Source organism: Salmo trutta, chromosome 20, assembly GCF_901001165.1.
Source record: "Salmo trutta chromosome 20, fSalTru1.1, whole genome shotgun sequence".
NCBI classification, from domain to species: Eukaryota; Metazoa; Chordata; class Actinopteri; order Salmoniformes; family Salmonidae; genus Salmo; species Salmo trutta.
Genome location: NC_042976.1, coordinates 14,174,772 through 14,197,623, shown reverse-complemented (window position 1 = coordinate 14,197,623; position 22,852 = coordinate 14,174,772). Strand labels below are relative to the sequence as shown.

General features: G+C 45.7%; 1 protein-coding gene across 2 annotated transcripts in view; it reads right to left on the bottom strand.

The window, feature by feature from the left end:
• LOC115155592 (diacylglycerol kinase beta-like) overlaps positions 1 to 22,852 on the bottom strand; it is a 159,820-nt gene that overhangs the window by 20,896 nt on the left and 116,072 nt on the right. For both annotated transcript variants that reach the window (XM_029702330.1, XM_029702331.1), the window contains 2 exons: positions 6,338 to 6,428; positions 3,025 to 3,226 (listed from right to left, as the gene is read on the bottom strand). In XM_029702330.1, coding sequence (XP_029558190.1) covers positions 3,025 to 3,226; positions 6,338 to 6,428 — 293 coding nt within the window. The remainder of the gene's footprint in view (positions 1 to 3,024; positions 3,227 to 6,337; positions 6,429 to 22,852) is intronic.

Here is a 22,852-nt window from a genome sequence, read left to right as displayed (position 1 = left end):
GCAGAGAACAGTGAAGGCAGCCTGGAGGGCAGTTGAAGATACAAATCTGTTCTGCCTCTGAACAAGGCAGTTAACCCACTGTTCCTAGGCCGTCATTGTAAATAAGAATTTGTTCTTAACTGACTTGCCTAGATAAATAAAGGTGAAATAAATACAATTAAATAAATACAAATATGATGAGTCACACAGCTGGCAGCAGCCTCCCTCTCTTTCTTTTTTCTTGCTTGTTCAGTGGAGCCGGAGGGTCTCCATGGAAACAGGATTCCAACTAGTTCAGTGGAATGACAAGCACAGAGGCAGGGTGGTTAAGGAAGAAAGAGAGAGGATGGATGAAAGAGAGGGAGACAGATGAAGAAGAGCTACAGTGTCACAGACAGGAAGAATGTAACGAAGAGACGACTCGGAATCTGGGTTGTCGCTAGTTACCACAGCCACAAAGTCAGAATTATGGCTAAACCCCACCTATTTCTACAATTCCTCTACATAAAATCGGATGTTAAACCTAATCATAACCTTAACCAACCACACTGCTAACCTTATGCCTAACCCTAAATTAAGACCAACAGATTTGTTTTTCAATTGCGCATTTTTACGATAGACAATATTGACTTTGTTGCTCTGGTAACTTGTGACAACCAGGAATCTACCTTTTCTTCTTCCTCATCATCCTCACCCTCACCACAATCATTATCATCATCATGTTCACTGTAGGCCCTAGTTATGTCTGTTACATACAGAGCAGGTTTTGGGACAGTAATAAAGAGACCACAGAAGCTGCAGGCACTTGGAACCACACACCAAGAGAGACGGGGGGGGGGGGGGGGGGGGGGGGTGAAACAGACCTGCTAGCCCAGCAGCATTCAGCAGCCCAGCATCTGAGACTGTTTTATTGTTCAATGTTCCGTTTTGGAGGTTAATTCATAGCAACCAAAAACAGCTGCTCGTCACCGACCTAGGCCAGCGGGCACCAGTCCTGCAAGTGCAGCTCGTCCCCAGTGTGTGTGTGTAACTCATCCCCAATGTCCTCTGGGACAGAGAGGATGCTCATGACTCATTGAGGGTTATAGCGTCACCCGGGCGACACCACAGAGAGCTGACATTCTTCTTGCCGCTGGCTGGTGGGGGACATTGTTGCAGTATGAAACACTTACACTATGGCACTAGGACTGTTTAGTAAGGGATGTGGCACTAGGACTGTTTAGTCAGTGATATGGCACTAGGACTGTTTAGTCAGTGATATGGCACTAGGACTGTTTAGTCAGTGATATGGCACTAGGACTGTTTAGTCAGTGATATGGCACTAGGACTGTTTAGTCAGTGATATGGCACTAGGACTGTTTAGTCAGTGATATGGCACTAGGACTGTTTAGTCAGTGATATGGCACTAGGACTGTTTAGTCAGTGATATGGCACTAGGACTGTTTAGTCAGTGATATGGCACTAGGACTGTTTAGTCAGTGATATGGCACTAGGACTGTTTAGTCAGTGATATGGCACTAGGACTGTTTAGTCAGTGATATGGCACTAGGACTGTTTAGTCAGTGATATGGCCCTAGGACTGTTTAGTCAGTGATATGGCACTAGGACTGTTTAGTCAGTGATATGGCATTAGGACTGTTTAGTCAGTGATATGGCACTAGGACTGTTTAGTCAGTGATATGGCACTAGGACTGTTTAGTCAGTGATATGGCCCTAGGACTGTTTAGTCAGTGATATGGCCCTAGGACTGTTTAGTCAGTGATATGGCACTAGGACTGTTTAGTCAGTGATATGGCCCTAGGACTGTTTAGTCAGTGGTATGGCACTAGGACTGTTTAGTCAGTGATATGGCACTAGGACTGTTTAGTCAGTGATATGGCACTAGGACTGTTTAGTCAGTGATATGGCACTAGGACTGTTTAGTCAGTGATATGGCACTAGGACTGTTTAGTCAGTGATATGGCACTAGGACTGTTTAGTCAGTGATATGGCACTAGGACTGTTTAGTCAGTGATATGGCACTAGGACTGTTTAGTCAGTGATATGGCACTAGGACTGTTTAGTCAGTGATATGGCCCTAGGACTGTTTAGTCAGTGATATGGCCCTAGGACTGTTTAGTCAGTGATATGGCACTAGGACTGTTTAGTCAGTGATATGGCACTAGGACTGTTTAGTCAGTGATATGGCACTAGGACTGTTTAGTCAGTGATATGGCACTAGGACTGTTTAGTCAGTGATATGGCACTAGGACTGTTTAGTCAGTGATATGGCACTAGGACTGTTTAGTCAGTGATATGGCACTAGGACTGTTTAGTCAGTGATATGGCCCTAGGACTGTTTAGTCAGTGATATGGCACTAGGACTGTTTAGTCAGTGATATGGCACTAGGACTGTTTAGTCAGTGATATGGCCCTAGGACTGTTTAGTCAGTGATATGGCACTAGGACTGTTTAGTCAGTGATATGGCACTAGGACTGTTTAGTCAGTGATATGGCCCTAGGACTGTTTAGTAAGTGATCTCTCACAGCCAAGCTTCAACAGAAAGTGCAGGCTAACTTGTTCCATATGACAAGTCTGGGCTAGGGAGCAGAGGGAAGGGAATACAAGACTTCCTTAAGTGTGCAAATGACATAATGTTTGGCATAGAACACAGGAACTTACTGTATATGGTCAAGAAATGGCAGACCAATCAGACACAATGGATCCTTTGACACCCATAGAAAAACATTACACCAAATCCTAATGTCTGAAATCAGGGATGGAAATAATTATTAAAGTTATATAGTGGTGACATATTGGCGAGGCCAGAACGGGTCCCACTTCACACCTTAGGGCTTTCCCACTACTGAGCCAAACCAATCCAAGCGGAGCCAAACCAAGCTGTACTGAGCTGGCCTGGTTACGCATCCACCATAGTTAATGGAACTGTGCTGAAAAGGATAACGTAAAAAGTTCACAGTACTGTGAAGAGGGTACATTGTGTGTGTGTGTGTGTGTGTGTGTGTGGGGGGGGGGGGGGGGGGGGGGGGGGTTAGTTGACTCACCCTGAACACAGAACTTGAGCTCCTTTATATCGATGATGGTACTGGTGGGCATTCTATCCGGAACCTTCCTGCTCATGCGGTTGTAGTTCCGCCTCTTCTTGGTCTCTCCCCACAGGTTGGAGCCGCCGTGCATGCTGGGTATGTTGAGGACGGCGATGCCTTCCAATGAGGTGCTGCTTAGGTCCAGGATGATACCATCACACTTGGGGGACGAAGAGAGACAGAGAACTGAGACAGAGAACTGAGACAGAGAACTGAGACAGAGAACTGAGACAGAGAACTGAGACAGAGACAGAGAACTGAGACAGAGAACTGAGACAGAGAACTCTATGGCTGAAGTATCTTCAAGGAGGCTTCGCAGCGCTGGTCCTTTTGATCATTAGAGTATCACAAGGGCTCCTCTTCAAAAGGTACTTAGTGATCATTGTCTATTTCGCACTTACATTCAAGGAAAAAACAATAAAGATTACGACCTTGTGTTTTCATTTAACCTATGGTATTTTTTTTATTTAAAAAAAAATGCATTTAACCTTTATTTAACTAGGCAAGTCAGTTAAGAACAAATTCTTATTTACAATGACGGCCTACCAAAAGGCAAAATGCCCCCTGTGGGGACAGAGGCCTGGGATAAATAAAAAATAAATACTATATAAATATAGGACAAAACACACACCACAACAAGAGAGACAACACAACACTACATAAAGAGAGACCTAAGACAACAACATAGCAAGGAAGAAACACATGACAACACAGCATGGTAGCAACACAACATGACAACAACATGGTAGCAGCACAAAACATGGTAGCAGCACAAAACATGGTACAAACATTATTGGGCACAGACAACAGACAACTAATGATGGTGTCTTATGACAGTATGTTTTATGTGAACCACATACACTGAGTATACCAAACATTACGAACACCTTCCTAGTATTGAGTTGCACCCCCTTTTGCACTCAGAACAGCCTCAATTTGTTGGGACATGGAAAGCATTCCACAGGGATGCTGGCCATGTTGACTCCAATGCTTCCCACAGTTGTGTCAAGTTGGCCAAATGTTCTTTGGGTGATGGACCATTCTTGATACACATTGGAAACTGTTGAGCATGACACAAACCGGTGCGCCTGGCACCTACTACCATACCCCGTTCAAAGGCACTTAAATATTTTGTCTTGCCCATTCACACTCTGAATGGCATATATACACAATCCATGTGTCAATTGTCTCAAGGCTTAAAAATCCTTCTTTATCCTGTCTCTTCCCCTTCATCTACACTGATTGAAGTGGATTTAACAAGTGACATCAATAAGGGACCATGGCTTTCACCTGGTCAGTCTATGTTGTGGAAAGAGCATGTGTTCTTAATGTTTTGTGCACTCAGTGTATAAGGCTTTCTGATACAGCCTGAAAAGAGCATTGCAAGAATATGGAAAAACTGCTTATAACTGTGTCCATTTGGGGATATTATTGGGAGGTGCACCCGTAGACATTACAGTAGCATTGAATAATATTTACAGTAGCATAAAAGTACATGTTTTCATCAATACATGACATAATGTTGCCTTGAGCGTGGAGAAATTCACAGGAAAATATGTTCTCATGTCCCAGCTAGTGATTAACTCCAAAATATAAGTATTTTGTACCATCAAGTGGATGTTTTTTTATCTCAGTTTAGATTTTGCACTAAAATAACTTACTTTAACACTGTCGGTCCATGTGTGCACTTTACCATATGTTTAAATAAAGTCCTAATTCAACAAATGTGTTCAAATAAGCCATGTAGAAACAGAAAAAGAAAACACATTCACAAAATTCAGCGACCACCCTCGTTGAAAGCAAATGATGTTGGAATGTACCACATCATGTACCACAGCCCTCTAGTGCTGTCAGAGCAAAGAAATATTTATGACATCAGAGGTTTTAGTGCCCATGAAAAACAGTTTCAGGAACACACACAGAATGACACACACACACACACACACACACACACACACACACACACACACACACACACACACACACTCCTTTCTCTCTCTGTCTGGAAGTTTACTCTGTGGAGCTTTTAATAGCCCAGTTTAATTACATCTTGCAGGGCGATATAACTTTAGAGGTGGATCCTGTTACGCCACATTTCATCACCCATCACTCTGCCCTCTGCTCCAAGGCATAACACTGGAGATTTGACTGCTTGGAACACCGTGTGTGTGTGTGTGTGTGTGTGTGTGTGTGTGTGTGTGTGTGTGTGTGTGTGTGTGTGTGTGTGTGTGTGTGTGTGTGTGTGTGTGTGTGTGTGTGTTAAACACTGAGAATAACATGTGTGGGGACTTGAAGAAACACCTCGCTAAGCTTTTCCAGAAACCTGACGATTACTAGCCAGCCAAGGGACCTGCCGGGTAATGTGAGGTTTACAGTTTGGTTTAATAGTAATGATTAAAAACATTATCGCGTTGGTCCCAGGCTAGGTTAATAGACTAGGTTAATTTGTGTCTGTGAATCACTTTCTAAGGTCTGAAAAATGTGACATAATACTGTATATTACCCAGACTATGGAGGTGTCCCAAATGCATTCAGTTTCCTATATAGTGCATTACTTCCCATAGGGCTCTCGTCAAAAGCAGTGCACTATGTAGAGAATATGGTGCATTTTACACACACATTATCACTTCTACTTTATATCAAACACAGACTAAATTGGTGTGTTGGTCTATTCCTGTTGTGTGTGTGTGTATATATATATATATATATATATATATATGTATGTGTGTGTGTGTGTGTGCGTGCGTGCGTGCGTGCGCGTGTGTGTGTGTGTATGTGTGTGTGTGTGTGCGACGTGTCCTCTCTTAGCAGTACAGAGTCAGTAACCTGGCAGGCTGGCTTGATGAAGCCTTCGCTGAGAGATAAGAATAGCTAGCTGCCCCATGGGACTTAAATACATCGGTTTAATATCTTTGATGTCTTTCAAGAGATTTTTTAAAGTTTGCAGGTAAAAGCCTGTCAAAACCTTCTACAACAGCGATGAACTGATTAAACTTTCTCATCTCAAGATTCATGTCTATAAGACGTGTTGATACAAAATGGGAATCATGAGATGTTGGTGTGTCAACTCATCTCCAGCCAAAGTTTTAAAAACCTTTTGAGGGGATAGAGAGAGACAGAGGAGGAGAGAGAGAGATGCCGTTTTGGGTATGTCAAATCATCTTAAAATGAATGCACTACTGTAAGTCCCTCTGGATAAGAGTGTCTGCTAAATGACTCAAATGTAACATGTAAATGTAATCTCCAGCCGAAGAGAATAGCGTTGACTCACCTCAACTTCGATACACTCGTTGAGTTTTTTGCATGTGGCAGAGATGGTCTCCGTGGTGCCAAACTCAAAGTACCACAACTTGTTCTTCATTCTGTAAACCAAACAGGAAGGAGCAGGAAGATGAGGAGAGAAAGTGTCATCAGGGGTCCTCCTGCAGTGGCAGGAGGTGTAATGTATTTCTATTATTCAGTGATGGCAGAATCTGTTAAGCCTATGGCACGTGGAATGTGAAATGTATGCATATATTGTAGTTGTCCTAGACTCTATGAGTCATGTCAGGTGGAAAATTTAAAACAACAACTTTTGACAGGTATCTGTCACGTTTGCTGTCGTGGCAGCAGGTAGCCTGGTTGTGGCAGGTTGCCTAGTGGTTAGAGTGTTGGACTAGTAACTGGAAGCTTGCAAGATCAAATCCCTGAGCTGACAAGGTAAACATCTATTGTTCTGACCCTGAACAAGGCACTGTTCCTAGGCTGTCATTGAAAATAAGAATTTATTCTTAACTGACTTGCCTGGTAAAACAAAAATGTGAGGATCAACTTGAAGTGCTGCTAACCCAGCCCAAAGCCTAAACTCAACTAGGGGACAGTATTTCATTTTCAGAGCAATGAAGCACAAAGGACAACAACATGCCCAGTCACGTTAGTGCTGCTTTGACATTGCGACAATAAACACATTTCCGCTTCAGTACCCCTATGCCAAGGCTGGCATGACAACAATGACTTTGGGTGTAGAACAGCGCCCGAGGCTACCATAAGATCATGTTTAATGTTTTTCTCCCCTGATTCAAAAACATGCCAACAACCTTGAGCCTAACAAAGTTGAAGTTCATGTTCAGTTCTGCCCTGGAGTTTGGTTTGTCAGAGGTGAACTGCTTGGCATTTTTAAAATGTAGATGAATCACTTTTTCTGTGATTTACACTAGTAACAAAGACACATACAAAGGGGATATGCACATCCCAAACACACTAACCTTCAGAAAAACCTGTTCTGGGCAAAACAAACTGTAGCTAAAGAAATAAAAGGCCTCTGCTTCTCTCCAGTGATTTATTTCTGCCCACAGTCCAATGCTTCTCTCCAGTGATTTATTTCTGCCCACAGTCCAATGCTTCTCTCCAGTGATTTATTTCTGCCCACAGTCCAATGCTTCTCTCCAGTGATTTATTTCTGCCCACAGTCCAATGCTTCTCTCCAGTGATTTATTTCTGCCCACAGTCCAATGCTTCTCTCCAGTGATTTATTTCTGCCCACAGTCCAATGCTTCTCTCCAGTGATTTATTTCTGCCCACAGTCCAATGCTTCTCTCCAGTGATTTATTTCTGCCCACAGTCCAATGCTTCTCTCCAGTGATTTATTTCTGCCCACAGTCCAATGCTTCTCTCCAGTGATTTATTTCTGCCCACAGTCCAATGCTTCTCTCCAGTGATTTATTTCTGCCCACAGTCCAATGCTTCTCTCCAGTGATTTATTTCTGCCCACAGTCCAATGCTTCTCTCCAGTGATTTATTTCTGCCCACAGTCCAATGCTTCTCTCCAGTGATTTATTTCTGCCCACAGTCCAATGCTTCTCTCCAGTGATTTATTTCTGCCCACAGTCCAATGCTTCTCTACAGTGTTTTACTTCTGCACACAACAAAGATACATGTAAAAAAAAGACAAAGGACCCATGCTCCTGGCTGTCAACACAGCCTGGGTTCAATAGAGAGAGAGTGAGAGTTAAACTAATCATTATGGAATTTAACTTAACTGCAATTACATTTAACTAGATCGAATCATTGTTATTTCCTCCATTCTCTGATCAGGTTACAATATCCTTGTCCCCAGGGGAAAGAACTGCCTATCTAAGTGGGTCTGTATTGTAAAGACTTGGGACATACTGTCCTACTGAGCCCTGCTCTTCAATCTTTTCAACCTCCCCAGTCCTGGTGAAAGAGTGATGGTCCAGAGAAACCTCAGTGAGACAGACAGAGGGCAGAGTGTCTGCGGGTTTTCACTCCTTCCTTGTACTTCATTGATGAATTAAGGTCACTGATTAGTAAGGAACTCCCCCCAGCTGGTTGTCTAGGGCTTAATTGAAAGGAAAAAACAAAAACCTGCAGACACTAGGCCCTCCATGGAATGAGTTGGACACCCTGCCCTAGTGTGAGTGTGTGTGTGCGAGAGAGACAGACATAGATAAAGGAGGACACACATCCAGACTCATTGTTCCACCAGAATGTCTACCTCTCTTGTGATTTGCCTGTACTGTTTGATCACCTCCCTGGACTCACAGACAGACAGACAGACAGACAGACAGACAGACAGACAGACAGACAGACAGACAGACAGACAGACAGACAGACAGACAGACAGACAGACAGACAGACAGACAGACAGACAGACAGACAGACAAGGCTGTAAATCTCAGACTGCCAGAATCAGCCTTCAGCCATTAACTGCATGGTCTTACACAATATGTGCACCTCTTCCTGTACAAGCCCAGGCCAATGAAAGCTCACCGCTCCTCTGGAGATGTGTTCTACTCACCAACGACAGTAAAAGACACAATTCTCTCACAGGTCAGTCTGGTAAAAACAAACAGTAATTTGTGTGTCCTTCTATGCTGCTGGTTGCTAACCAAAAATCATGGCTGTTTTACAGTGTGTTCAAGAAACATGGGATTGCCTTGCTGATGCTGACAACATGGTTATTGGCAAAACAAGCTCTGTTGCCATGTGGGCATAGCAACCCTTCATGTAAGGCAGGAGCAGAGCAGGGCTCTCCAGACAGTAGACATCTATGGATACACATATTTCAGTAGAATAGGAATAAAGAAACAAACAATACGATGTGTCAATATTTTAAGTGAGAGATCTACTAGGGACTTTCAGTAGGCCTATATATCCCACCAGTCGTCAACTGAAGTATTCAGTTGACGGGCAGCAACATCAGCCTTTAGTTGGGCAGCAACATCAGCCTTTAGTTGATACCTGCGCACTGTCCCTGGCTGCCCTACAATACTCCACTGTCACTTTAAGACCTTGTTCAATGTTCAGTCTTCCTCACCCTCACCTCACTGTTCACTAGAAACCTTTGCTCTGTCAAATTAAAGGATTATGAGCATATTTGAGAACACAATTAGGCATGGTTTTAATTCTCAATGAACCGAACTGCCTAACCTCATTAGCTAGCTTCCACTTGAGAAGCCCTGTAAAAATGGAATTAACTCAAAGTTTTTTTTCTCTCCTGTGGACAGAGGAGTGCGACAGAGAGACAAAGCTACTGTACCACTACCACAAGCCCTGCTTGTATCCAACTGACCCTGGCTAAGAGCAGAGAAAAACCTTCAGAAATCTACAAAATAAAGCAGCATTGGCCTAGGCTCACAGCCTACTGGCACTACCCAGCTGGGACATTCAGTTCCTTGGAACTTGTGGGAGCATATGTTTTTGGTTTCCCATTGGTTCTGGGAACAAAGCTATACGATTCCATGACTGGTAAAATCTAATGTTTTTTTTAATTTTATTATTATTGCAGGGAGGTTTTGAGAATGTTTTACTAGGTTCCCTGAAAGTTTTCCTGGGAGGTTTAATTAATGTTCTGAGAATGGAAATTATAGGTTACTGGAAAGTAAATTAATCATGTTCCAAGAACATGTTTCAATAACACTACTAGCTTAGGTTAACTGTTTTGAATACCAAGCACAGATAGGACACATGGACATGCATTTCCTTAGGTATTAATCATGTGAACATTTTTATTGTGGCACAGCGTCAGTGAGAATCGAACCTATGATCTTTTCTCTATCCATGGAATTAGTTCACTGTGCCACCAGGATGGAGCTAACATGACATGTGTTTTTAACTGATACAAAGCTGTTCATTTTAGTCTATTCAAACAGACCCCATTTCAAAGGAAACAAGCATTCATTAAGATCAGGTGTTGCCATTTAGTGGGCGTGGCCAACACACCTGAACACACTTAACAAGAGCGAGGATAGAGAGAGTTTTGTTGACGCTGAGAACGGAATTTATATGTTTTTATATAGCATTCTTAGAACGTTCTTCGAACATTACTAATGTTTTTTTTTTTTTAAATTTAAAAAGTTTTCTTAATGTGCTGAGAACATGACTTTAAATAGAACCATGAAGCAACCTTCAGAAAACGTTATGTAGCAGTGCTGAAATTCCTACAGAAGTACATTGTTTTTTAACGTTCTTTGAACGTTCTGAGAACATTACTTTAAATAGAACCATGAGGAAACCTGTAGAAAATATTATGCTGAATTACTGAAATTACCACCTAAGAAACATGGTTCTCAGAACGTTCTGTGCTAGCTGGGTATCATGCACCATTCCCAGAACATTGTGGGATGGTTGTATACAAAATAAGCATAGGACAACCAGGCTCTCACCAAGTTCTAAGATATATATGGTTCCAGAACATTATGTGCTAGCTGGGTAGCTGGGTAGTGAATAGGGGCCTTTTTTGTGTGCAGCCTGATAAGAAAAGGTTTTTCATTCATATGCTTGAGAGTTCCAGCTCGATATGCAAGGCTGTGCCTGTCTGTCTGTAAAGCCTGGGGCTGGTGAATTCAGGGCTATGAGTTCACCGGTTCAAACTATGCTAACTGTACCCTCAGGAAGCAAATACTGATCAGTCTTCCTGATTGTAGCCCAGCCAAACACAACCAACCAACGTTGATGGATGGATTCATATTTCATTAATGGAGGGAGGAGATTGTAGCCGCATGGAAGTATGCATGGGAAAGGGAGGGGAGAAAAAACCTAGATGTAGAATACAGGTTTTTATGTGGTTAAAACAGTGGCTTCAAATTCAGAAATGCCTGGGGGCACGCAGACTCATCCATCTGCCCACGCCCTCCCCCGTCTCTACCCTTCATGCCCCTAACAGGGCTGTGTCCCCCGACCCTCCCTCCTCCCTTCCCATTACCCTCGCATCTGGCCCACCCCCCTCAGAGTGATAACAATCTCTCCTAATCCCCTGTGAGAGCAATGACCTGCTGACCTCCCCCTGCCCCCTCCTCTACTCCCTCCCCTCCCTGTATCTCTGGTACAGATCAGTCAAAGCTCACCTCATCTTGCATGGGCAGCAACATCAGCCTTTATACGCACAATCCTGACTGAGATACAGGGCCTGACAGACAAACAGACAGGAGGAGGCTGTGTGTGTATGGATGCACCGTGACTTGTGCTGCAACACCTAGAGATAGGAGGGGATGGGGGGGCGGGAGAGGGGGGGTGCTGATGATAAAATGGCCGTGGGGTGTTTGGTTTGGTGGGAAATGAGATGAGAGGAGATGAGGGATAGGGATGTGCGTGTGTGAATACTTCTAATCCCAGTAACTAACCCTGATCTGGGATCTCAATTAATCCAATCAGATGACCAGCTTTCATCAATCTAAAAGACCTGCTTCATTGTGTTGAGAAAGCTGCTGATTAAGTAAGAGTTATCCATCATTGTAAATACGAATTTGTTCTTAACTGACTTGTCTAGTTAAATGAAGGTTAAATCAAAATAAACAAATAAAAATCCCAGTTTCAGATCATTGTCTTACACTGCCCTGATTGGTTGTGAGGAGGTTAGGTTATTCAGGGAAGCCATTAATAACCATTTAAATGTTGCGTTGACACATTCCTTGTTAGGGTAAATCCCTGCCCAAGGGGTGATGCCATGCAGCAACCGCCCGCCCATGGTTTTATAACCTCTGACCCTGGCTCCTTGCCGTAGACTACACTAACAGGTTCAGCCAATGACAGACAAGGTAGTTTTCAGCAGCAGACAGAGGGTCTGTAGGGGGAGAGGAGAGGAGATGGTCTGTGGGGGTGAATCGTTAGATACTACTGCACTGTTGGAGCTAGGAACACAAGTATTTCGCTACACCCGCAATAACATCTGCTAAATATGTGTATGCGACCAATAAAATGTGATTTGATTTAGGGGGAGAAGAGAGGACAAGGTCTGTGGGGGAGAGGTCTGTGGGATGAGAGGAGAAGGTCTGTGGGTGAAGAGGAGAGGACAGTCCTTTACACTGATCTGAGACTAGGCAACACACACAGTGATCTGACACACATACTGTATAAAGGGATGTGGACGCACACACACACACACTAAGCGATTAAGAGACACACGGAAACATTAGCTATAAAGACAGTGTATGATCTCAGAGTCCTAAAAATAATTACGCCACATGATTTGAGCTGGCTTGTCAGAGATGAGAGCTACTGTCTGGCAGCGAGTCACCACCAGCCAACAGAGAGGACTGTGGGTATATTTATCTTTTGCACCACAGGAACACAACAGCAGGACATGACAGGTTTAAACGGATCAAACATCCACTAACACACCGTTTTCTGTACATATCAGCACACACAACACACATACAGTAGACGCACACACATACAGTATTCGCACACACATACAGTAGACGCACACACATACTGTAAGCACACACTTACTACATGCACAGAGAGCAGGAGCACTACCATGAGAGGCAGACAGACTCCCTTTCTGCTCATCTCACACAGCCAGGCAGATTACATTGATTGAACTTGATTAATCAATGTGAAAACAACGAAGCAAAGCCCCGATTAGCTTGAGAATAATTCATATTGACAGCAGCTTGAACTGCAGCACAGATCCAGATCGGGGTCAGTGCTCTCCGCTCAGATGTTAAATGCTCTTGGAATGGTCCACTAACCATCTAGTCTACTACATTTGAACTATACAGTATATAACATTTCCATTGGTAAGAAAACTCTACTTCACTACCAGTCCAATGATTGGAGATGCCAAGAGAGGAGATGGGGGAACTTTGGTTTTACAAATGAGGGATGATCAAAGGAGTTAAGATCCCATCCCCTAGAGAAGGAGGAGCCACATTAGCCCATTCTGGCAAGGAGAGTTCCATTCTCACATATGGGTAGGTGTCTCTCACATCTACTGTCAAAGCCCCTCTCCCCCCTCCTCTTTCTGTGGTGGCTGAATTGAAAGAGTGAACATATGTAACCTTTATTTAACTAGGCAAGTCAGTTAAGAACAAATTCTTATTTACAATGACGGCCTACCCCGGCCAAACCCGGACGAAGCTGGGCCAATTGTGTGCCGCCCTATGGGACTCCCAATCATTGCCGGATGTGATACAAGAGGGTGTAGCAGTCAGACGTCTTTGTCCTGTTGTGTCCCTTGTATATATCTTTTTACATATTTTTCTCCTTATATCTTTTTAAAATATTTTCCTAAACCTCAACTTCTAAATACTCTCCTGCAACCCGCCTCAACCAATGTGGCGTGGATCTGTTTTTCTTTCTAAAGTATTTCTATTTACTTCGGATCTGGAATCCCTCAACTGAAGCTAGCCAGCTAACTACCTACCAGCTATCAGTCAGGAAACCATTGCTAGCAGTCATCAGCTAACCTTTAGCTCGGAAAGCTCTCGCCAGTTCGAACAACATGACTCAAACCAGAGCATAACGGACCTATTATTATTTTGTATTTTTTTTCCCCCATATCCCCGGATTCCTACTGCAAACTCTGAACATTTTCATCTGGATCTTCGCAATCCCGGGTGACTACTCCTGGCTAGCGTTTCCATCCCGGAGCAAGCAACATTTAGCCTGAAGCTAGCCCGGCCAGGGCTCCTGTGCTACCACCGAAGCCCACTCCTGGGCTACAATATCCGGACCCCTTCTACTGCCGGTACGGGGCACGGAACCCCGCCGATCCTCTACGACTGGAATACCGACATAATCTGCCCGAGGATTCCAACAGGCCCCTCAGGCGTGACATCCGCTGAAGGCCCATTCTGAAGGCCCATTCTGCGGCCTACTACCTACCTAGAGCTACTTGGAACCCTACTAATTCCACGACTGGTCTATCGACGTCACCGCATGAAGAGGCAAAAACAGACTTACGCCCATCCCGACGTCCCCCAAAGGCTAACTTGCTATCCCCGGTCTGTTAACTGCTAGCTTGCTTACCTCGATCTGATAACTGCTAGCTTGCTTGCCTCGGTCTGCTAACTGCTAGCTTGCCTGCCCCGGTCTGCTAACTGCTAGCCCCGGTCTGCCAACTTCTTGCTTACTAACCCGGTCTGCTAACTGCTAGCTTGCCAGCCCCGGTCTGCTAACTGCTAGCTTGTTTAACCCCGGCCTACTAACTGTTAGCATCGGCCTGCTAACTGTCTGAATCGTCGTGTCCCCAGTCAGGCCAACCACTCACTGGACCCATACGATCACTTGGCTACGCATGCCTCTCTCTAATATCAATATGCCTCGTCCATTACTGTCCTGGTTAGTGATTACTGTCTTATTTCAATGTAGAGCCTCTAGCTCTGCTCAATATGCCTTAACCAACCATGTTGTTCCACGTTAAATGCGATGACATATGCGATGACATCACCTCGTTTAAACGTCTCTAGAGACTATATCTCTCTCATCATTACTCAATGCCTAGGTTTACCTCTAATGTACTCACATCCTACCTTACCTTTGTCTGTACACTATGCCTTGAATCTATGCTATCGTGCCCAGAAACCTGCTCCTTTTACTCTCTGTTCCGAACATGCTAGACGGCCAGTTCGTATAGCCTTTAGCCGTACCCTTAACCTACTTCTCCTCTGTTCCTCTGGTGATGTGGAGGTTAATCCAGGTCCTGCAGTACCTAGCTCCACTCCCACTCCCCAGGTGCTCTCATTTGTTGACTTCTGTAGCCGTAAAAGCCTTGGTTTCATGCATGTAAACATTAGAAGCCTACTCCCTAAGTTTGTTTTACTCAATGCTTTAGCACACTCTGCCAACCCGGATGTCTTAGCCGTGTCTGAATCCTGGCTTAGGAAAACCACCAAAACCCTGAAATCTCCATCCCTAACTATAACATTTTCCGCCAAGATAGAACTGCCCAAAGGGGCCGGTGTTGCAATCGACTGCAAAGATAGCCTGTAGAGTTCTGTATTACTATCCAAGTCTGTCCCAAACAATTCAAGCTTCTACTTCTAAAAATGCACCTTTCCAGAAACAAGTCTCTCACTGTTGCCGCTTGCTATAGACCTCCCTCTGCCCCCAGCTGTGCCCTCGATACCATATGTGAATTGACCGCCCCCATCTATCTTCTGAGCTCGTGCTACTAGGTCACCTAAACTGGGACATGCTTAACACCCCGGCCATCCTACAATCTAAGCTTGATGCCCTCAATCTCACACAAATTATCAATGAACCTACCAGGTACAACCCCAAATCCGTAAACACGGGCACCCTCATAGATGTCATCCTAATCTTCCCTGTGGCTCAGTTGGTAGAGCATGGTGTTTGCAGCGCCAGCATGGTGTGTGTAATGCCAGGGTTGTGGGTTCGATTCCCACGGGGGGCCAGTACACAAAAAAAGTATGAAATGTATGCATTCACTACTGTAAGTCGCTCTGAATAAGAGTGTCTGCTAAATGACTAAAATGTAAATGTAAAAATGTAACTAATGCACCCTCCAAATGCACCTCTGCTGTTTTCAATCAAGATCTCAGCAATCACTGCCTCATTTCCTGCATCCGTAATGGGTCTGTGACCAAATGATCACCCCTCATCACTGTCAAACGGTCCCTAAAACACTTCTGCGAGCAGGCCTTTCTAATCAACCTGGCTGGGGTATCCTGGAATGACATTGACCTCATCCCGTCAGTAGATGATGCCTGGCTGATCTTTAAAAGTGCCTTCCTCACCATCTTAAATAAGCATGCCCCACTCAAAAAAATGTAGAACTAGGAATAGATATTGTCTTTGGTTCATTCCAGACCTGTCTGCCCTTGACCAGCACAAAAACATCCTGTGGCATTCTGCATTAGCATTGAATAGCCCGGACAAATCAGCCGGACTAGACAATCTGGACCCTCTCTTTCTAAAATGATCGGCCGAAATTGTTGCAACCCCTATTACTAGCCTTTTCAACCTCTCTTTCGTATCATCTGAGATTCCCAAAGATTGGAATGCTGCCGCGGTCATCCCCATCTTCAAAGGGGGTGACACTCTAGACCCAAACTGCTACAGACCTATATCTATCCTACCCTGTCTTTCTAAGTTCTTCGAAAGCCAAGTTACAGATTACCAACCATTTCGAATCCCACCGTACCTTCTCCGCTATGCAATCTGGTTTCAGAGCTGGTCATGGGTGCACCTCAGCCACGCTCAAGGTCCTAAACAACATCATAACCGCCATCGATAAGAGACATTACTGTGCAGCCGTATTCATCGACCTGGCCAAGGCTTTCGACTCTGTCAATCACCACATTCTTATTGGCAGACTCGACAGCCTTGGTTTCTCAAATGATTGCCTCGCCTGGTTTACCAACTACTTCTCTGATAGAGTTCAGTGTGTCAAATCGGAGGGCCTGTTGTCCGGACCTCTGGCAGTCTCTATGGGAGTGCCACAGGGTTCAATTCTCGGGCCGAATCTCTTCTCTGTATACATCAATGATGTTGCTCTTGCTGCTGGTGATTCTCTGATCCACCTCTACGCAGACGACACCATTCTGTATACTTCTGGCCCCTCTTTGAACACTGTGTTAACCTCCAGACGAGCTTCAATGCCATACAACTCTCCTTCCGTGTTCTCCAACTGCTCTTAAACGCAAGTAAAACTAAATGCATGCTATTCAATCGATCACTGCCCGCACCTGCTCGCCCGTCCAGTATCACTACTCTGGACGGCTCTGACTTAGAACACGTGGACAACTACAAATACCTGGGTGTCTGGTTAGAATGTAAACTCTCCTTCCAGACTCACATTAAGCATCTCCAATCCCAAATTAAATCTAGAATCGGCTTCCTATTTCGCAACAAAGCATCCTTCACTCATGCTGCCAAACATACCCTCGTGAAACTGACCATCCTACCGATCCTCGACTTCGGCGATGTCATTTACAAAATAGCCTCCAACAGTCTACTCAACAAACTGGATGCAGTCTATCACAGTGCCATCCGTTTTGTCACCAAAGCCCCATACACTACCCAACATTGCGACCTGCACGCTCTCGTTGGTTGGCCCTCGCTTTATACTCGTCGCCAAACCCACTGGCTACAGGTCATCTACAAGTCTCTGCTAGGTAAAGCCCCACCTTATCTCAGCTCACTGGTCACCATAGCAGTACCCACTGGTTGAACGCGCTCCAGCAGGTATATCTCACTGGTCACCCCCAAAGCCAATTCCTCCTTTGGTCGCCTTTCCTTCCAGTTCTCTACTGCCAATGACTGGAACGAACTACAAAAACTTCTGAAACTGGAGACTCATATCTCCCTCACTAGCTTTAAGCACCAGCTGTCAGAGCAGCTCACAGATCACTGCACCTGTACATAGCCCATCTGTAAACAGCCCATCTATCTACCTACCTCATCCCCATACTGTATTTATTTATTTATCTTGCTCCTTTGCACCCCAGTATCTCTACTTGCACATTCATCTTCTGCACATCTACCATTCCAGTGTTTAATTGCTATATTGTAATTGCTTTGCCACCATGGCCTATTTATTGCCTATACATACCTCATTTGCACTCACTGTATATAGACGTTGTCACGTCCTGACCATAGAAAGCTGTTATTTTCTATGGTAGAGTAGGTCAGGGCATGACAGTTTTTTTTCTAGTTTAGATTTTCTATGTTTTTTGGGATGATCTCCAGTGAGAGGCAGCTGGTCATCGTTGTCTCTAATTGGAGATCATACTTAAGTAGTTGTTTTTCCCACCTGGGTTTGTGGGAGATTGTTTTTGAGTTAGTGTATGTTGCACCTCTTCATCACGGTTTGTTGTTTTTCTTTCTTTCGTTTATTTGTCTTTCTTGCATAGTTTCACAGTTTAATAAAATATGTGGAACGATACACACGCTGCACTTTGGTCCGCTCCTTCCGACGAACAACGTGACAGAATCTCCCACCACCAAAGGACCAAGCAGCGTGCCCAGGAGGAGCAGGGATCCTGGGCTCGGGAGAGAAAAGAGTGGAGGACATCCTGGACCTGGGAGGAGGTAATGGCAGGGGACAAGACCCTTCCATGGAAGCAGGGGAGATAGCGAGAGAGGAAAGGCAACAATACAAGGAACTAGCACGGCAACGACGGAAGCTCGAGAGACAGCTCCAAAAAATGTTTTGGGGGGGCACACGGGGAGATTGACGGAGTCAGGTTGTAGACCTGAGCCAACTCTCCGTGCTTACCGTAGGGAGCATGTGACCAGTCAGGCACCGAGTTATGCTGTGATGCACACTATATCACCAGTGCGCATTCATAGCCCGGTGCGATCCGTTCCTGCGTCCCGCATTTGCCGTGCTAGAGTGGGCATTCAGCCAGGACGGATTGTGCCGGCTCAGCGCTCCTGGTCTCCAGTACGCCTCCTCGGTCCAGGATATCCTGCGCCAGCTCTACGCACTGTGTCGCCAGTACGCCTTCACAGCCCAGTTCGTCCTGTGCCAGCGCCCCGCACTTGCCGGGCTACACTGAGCATCCAGCCAGGACGGGTTGTGCCAGCCATACGCTCCAGACCTCCAGTGCGCCTCCACGGTCCAGTCTATCCTGTCCCGGCTCCTCTCACTCGCCCTGAAGTGCTTGTCACCAGTCTGGGGCCACTGTTCCGGCTCCACGCACTAGGCCTCCAGTGAGTCTCTCCAGTCCAGTGTGTCCTGTTCCTGCTCCCCGCACTCGCCCTGAGGTGTGTGTTACCAGTCTGGTGCCACCTGTGCCATCCCCACGCATCAGGCCTCCAGTGCGCCATCCCAGTCCGGGGTGTCCTGTTCCTGCTCCCCGCACTCGCCCTGAGGTGTGTGTTACCAGTCTGGCGCCACCTGTGCCAGCCCCACGCGTCAGGCCTCCAGTGCGCATTCCCAGTCCAGAGCTTCCGGCGACATTTCCCAGTCCGGAGCTTCCGGCGACAGTTCCCAGTCCGGAGCTTCCGGCGACAGTTCCCAGTCCGGAGCTTCCGGCGACAGTTCCCAGTCCGGAGCTTCCGACGACAGTTCCCAGTCCGGAGCCTCCTGAGAGGGCCCGCAGTCCGGAGCCTCCTGAGAGGGCCCGCAGTCTGGAGCCTCCTGAGAGGGCCCGCACTCCGGAACCTCCAGCGGCGGTCTGCAGTCCGGAACCTCCAGCGGCGGTCTGCAGTTCAGAATCTCCAGCGGCGGTCTGCAGTCCGGAACCTCCAGTGATCATCAGCGGTACGGGTCCTTCGGCGGCGATCCAGGGTCCGGTGACACAAAAGCGGAGGGATCAGCGGGCGGAGCGGGGGCTACGCCCCGAACCGGATGAGAAGGTTCTTTATTCTGCATCAGAGCCGCCACCGACATTAGTCACCCACCCTAACCCTCCCTTTTTTTTTTTTTTTTTTAGGTTGCGTTCGGAGTCCGCACCTTTGGGGGGGGGGGGTACTGTCACGTCCTGACCATAGAAAGCTGTTATTTTCTATGGTAGAGTAGGTCAGGGCGTGACAAGGTTTTTTTCTAGTTTTGATTTTCTATGTTGTTATGTTTTTGTATTTCGATGTTGTTGTTTTTTTGGGATGATCTCCAATTAGAGGCAGCTGATCATCATTGTCTCTAATTCGACATCATACTTAAGTAGTTGTTTTTCCCACCTGGGTTTGTGGGATATTGAGTTAGAGTATGTTGCACCTCTTCGTCACGGTTTGTTGTTTTTGTTCTTTAGTTTATTTGTGTATCTTGCATAGTTTCACAGTTCAATAAAATATGTGTAACGATACACACGCTGCACTTTGGTCCGCTCCTTCCGACGAACGACGTGACAGACTTTTTGTTTTCTTTTGTTCTATTGTATTATTGACTGTATATTTTGTTTATTCCATGTGTAACTCTGTGTTGTTGTATGTGTCGAATTGCTATGCTTTATCTTGACCAGGTCGCAGTTGCAAATGAGAACTTGTTCTCAACTAGCCTACCTGGTTAAATAAAGGTGAAATTAAAATCAAATAAAAAATAAATACAGCCTGGATAAAATAATGTCAAAAGTGAGACTCGGTCTTTCATTACACTCCTGGTTAAATGCAACCTAGCTGGCCTACCTGCCTCTCCTCTTATCTGCGTTGATACCTCTGGGAAACCATTGGGCTTTAATTAAGACACTGCATTGTCATTGTAATCAAACCAACAAAAACATCTAGAGATTCTTTCTTGTTTCTTACAGGGCAATCCAACACTTCCTAATCTACAACTTCCTCTCTCCACACGCACACACGCACACACAGACACGCACACACAGACACGTGCACACATGCACACTGGTAAAACTGGTAATGCTGGTAATACTGGTACTACTGGTGCCACTGGTAATACTGGTGCTACAGGTAATACTGGTACTACTGGTGCCACTGGTAATACTGGTGCTACAGGTAATACTGGTACTACTGGTGCCACTGGTAATACTGGTGCTACTGGTAATACTGGTGCTACAGGTGCTTCTGGTAATACTGGGGCTACTGGTGCTTCTGGTAATACTGGTGCTGCTAGTACTACTGGTGCTACTGGCACTACTGGTGCTACTGGTAATACTGGTGCTACTGGTAATACTGGTGCTACTGGTACTACTGGTACTACTAGTGCTACTGGTGCTACTGGTACTACTGGTGCTACTGGTGCTACTAGTAGTACTGGTAATACTGGTGCTACTGGTAATACTGGTGCTACTAGTACTACTGGTACTACTTGTGCTACCAGTGCTACTAGTGCTACTGGTAATACTAGTGCTACTGGTGCTACTGGTAATACTGGTGCTACTGGTGATACCGGTGCTACTGGTGCTACTGGTGCTACTGGTAATACTGGTGCTACTGGTAATACTGGTGCTACTGGTGCTACTGGTGCTACTGGTAATACTGGTGCTACTAGTACTACTGGTGCTACTGGTAATACTGGTGCTACTGGTAAAACTGTTGCTACTGGTGCTACTGGTACTACTGGTGCTACTGGTGCTACTGGTACTACTAGTGCTACTGGTGCTACTGGTACTACTGGTGCTACTAGTAGTACTGGTAATACTGGTGCTACTAGTACTACTGGTACTACTGGTAAAACTGCTGCTACTGGTGCTACTAGTACTACTGGTGCTACTGGTAATACTGGTGCTACTGGTAAAACTGTTGCTACTGGTGCTACTGGTGCTACTAGTACTACTGGTACTACTAGTGCTACTGGTGCTACTGGTACTACTGGTGCTACTGGTGCTACTAGTAGTACTGGTAATACTGGTGCTACTGGTAATACTGGTGCTACTGGTAATACTGGTACTACTTGTGCTACCAGTGCTACTAGTGCTACTGGTAATACTGGTGCTACTGGTGCTACTGGTGCTACTGGTACTACTGGTGCTACTGGTAATACAGGTGCTACTGGTACTACTGGTGCTACTAGTACTACTGGTGCTACTGGTAATACTGGTACTACTGGTGCTACTGGTAATACTGGTACTACTTGTGCTACTGGTAATAATGGTACTACTGGTGCTACCGGTGCTACCGGTGCTACTGGTAATACTGGTGCTACTGGTGTTACTGGTTCCCGAGTGGCACAGCGGTCCCTGGTTTGAATCCAGGCTGTATCACATCCGGCCGTGATCGGGAGTCCCATAGGGCGGCGCACAATTGGCCCAGCGTCGTCCGGGTTTGGCCGGGGTAGGCCGTCATTGTAAATAAGAATTTGTTCTTAACTGACTTGCCTAGTTAAATAAATAAATACTGGTAATACTGGTACTACTGGGAATCATGCCTGCTGATGGCTGCTCCACTGACTGAAGTGTCAAATCTCACACGTTCCTCGCCTCCCAAATAGTCCCACAAGGGGGGGGAGGGGGGCAGTGTGTGGAAACGTGTGTGTGACAGAGAGAACAAAACACTCAGGGAAGACCCCTTATGCCACTCACTCTGAATTCAGCTATGTCAAAGATTTGAGACCAAAGTGCCTAGTCTCTGATGAACTGTAGATCGAGAGCAACTGTCCTGTACCAATCAATATTTAAGATTAAGTTATATGAAGTATTAAAAACCAAAGGGTTGTTCACAGAGCATTGCGTTGACACTGAAATTGATGTCAAATTGAATAGTTGCAGCCTTGATGTAAACGTCCTTAGCCAGGCCAGTGCTACATTATTGTCTCTGTCTGGGATGCTAGCCTAATGGCACAGACAACCAGCCAGCCAGTCAGACAACCAGCCCAGCCAGTCAGACAACCAGCCCAGCCAGTCAGACAACCAGCCAGCCAGTCAGACAACCAGCCAGCTAGTCAGACAACCAGCCAGCCAGCCAGACAACCAGCCAGCCAGTCAGACAACCAGCCAACCAATCAGACAGCCAGCCAGCCAGTCAGACAACCAGCCAGCCAGCCAGACAACCAGCCAGCCAGTCAGACAACCAGCCAGCCAGCCAGACAACCAGCCAACCAATCAGACAGCCAGCCAGCCAGTCAGACAACCAGCCAGCCAGCCAGACAACCAGCCAGCCAGACAGACAACCAGCCAGCCAGTCAGACAACCAGCCAACCAAT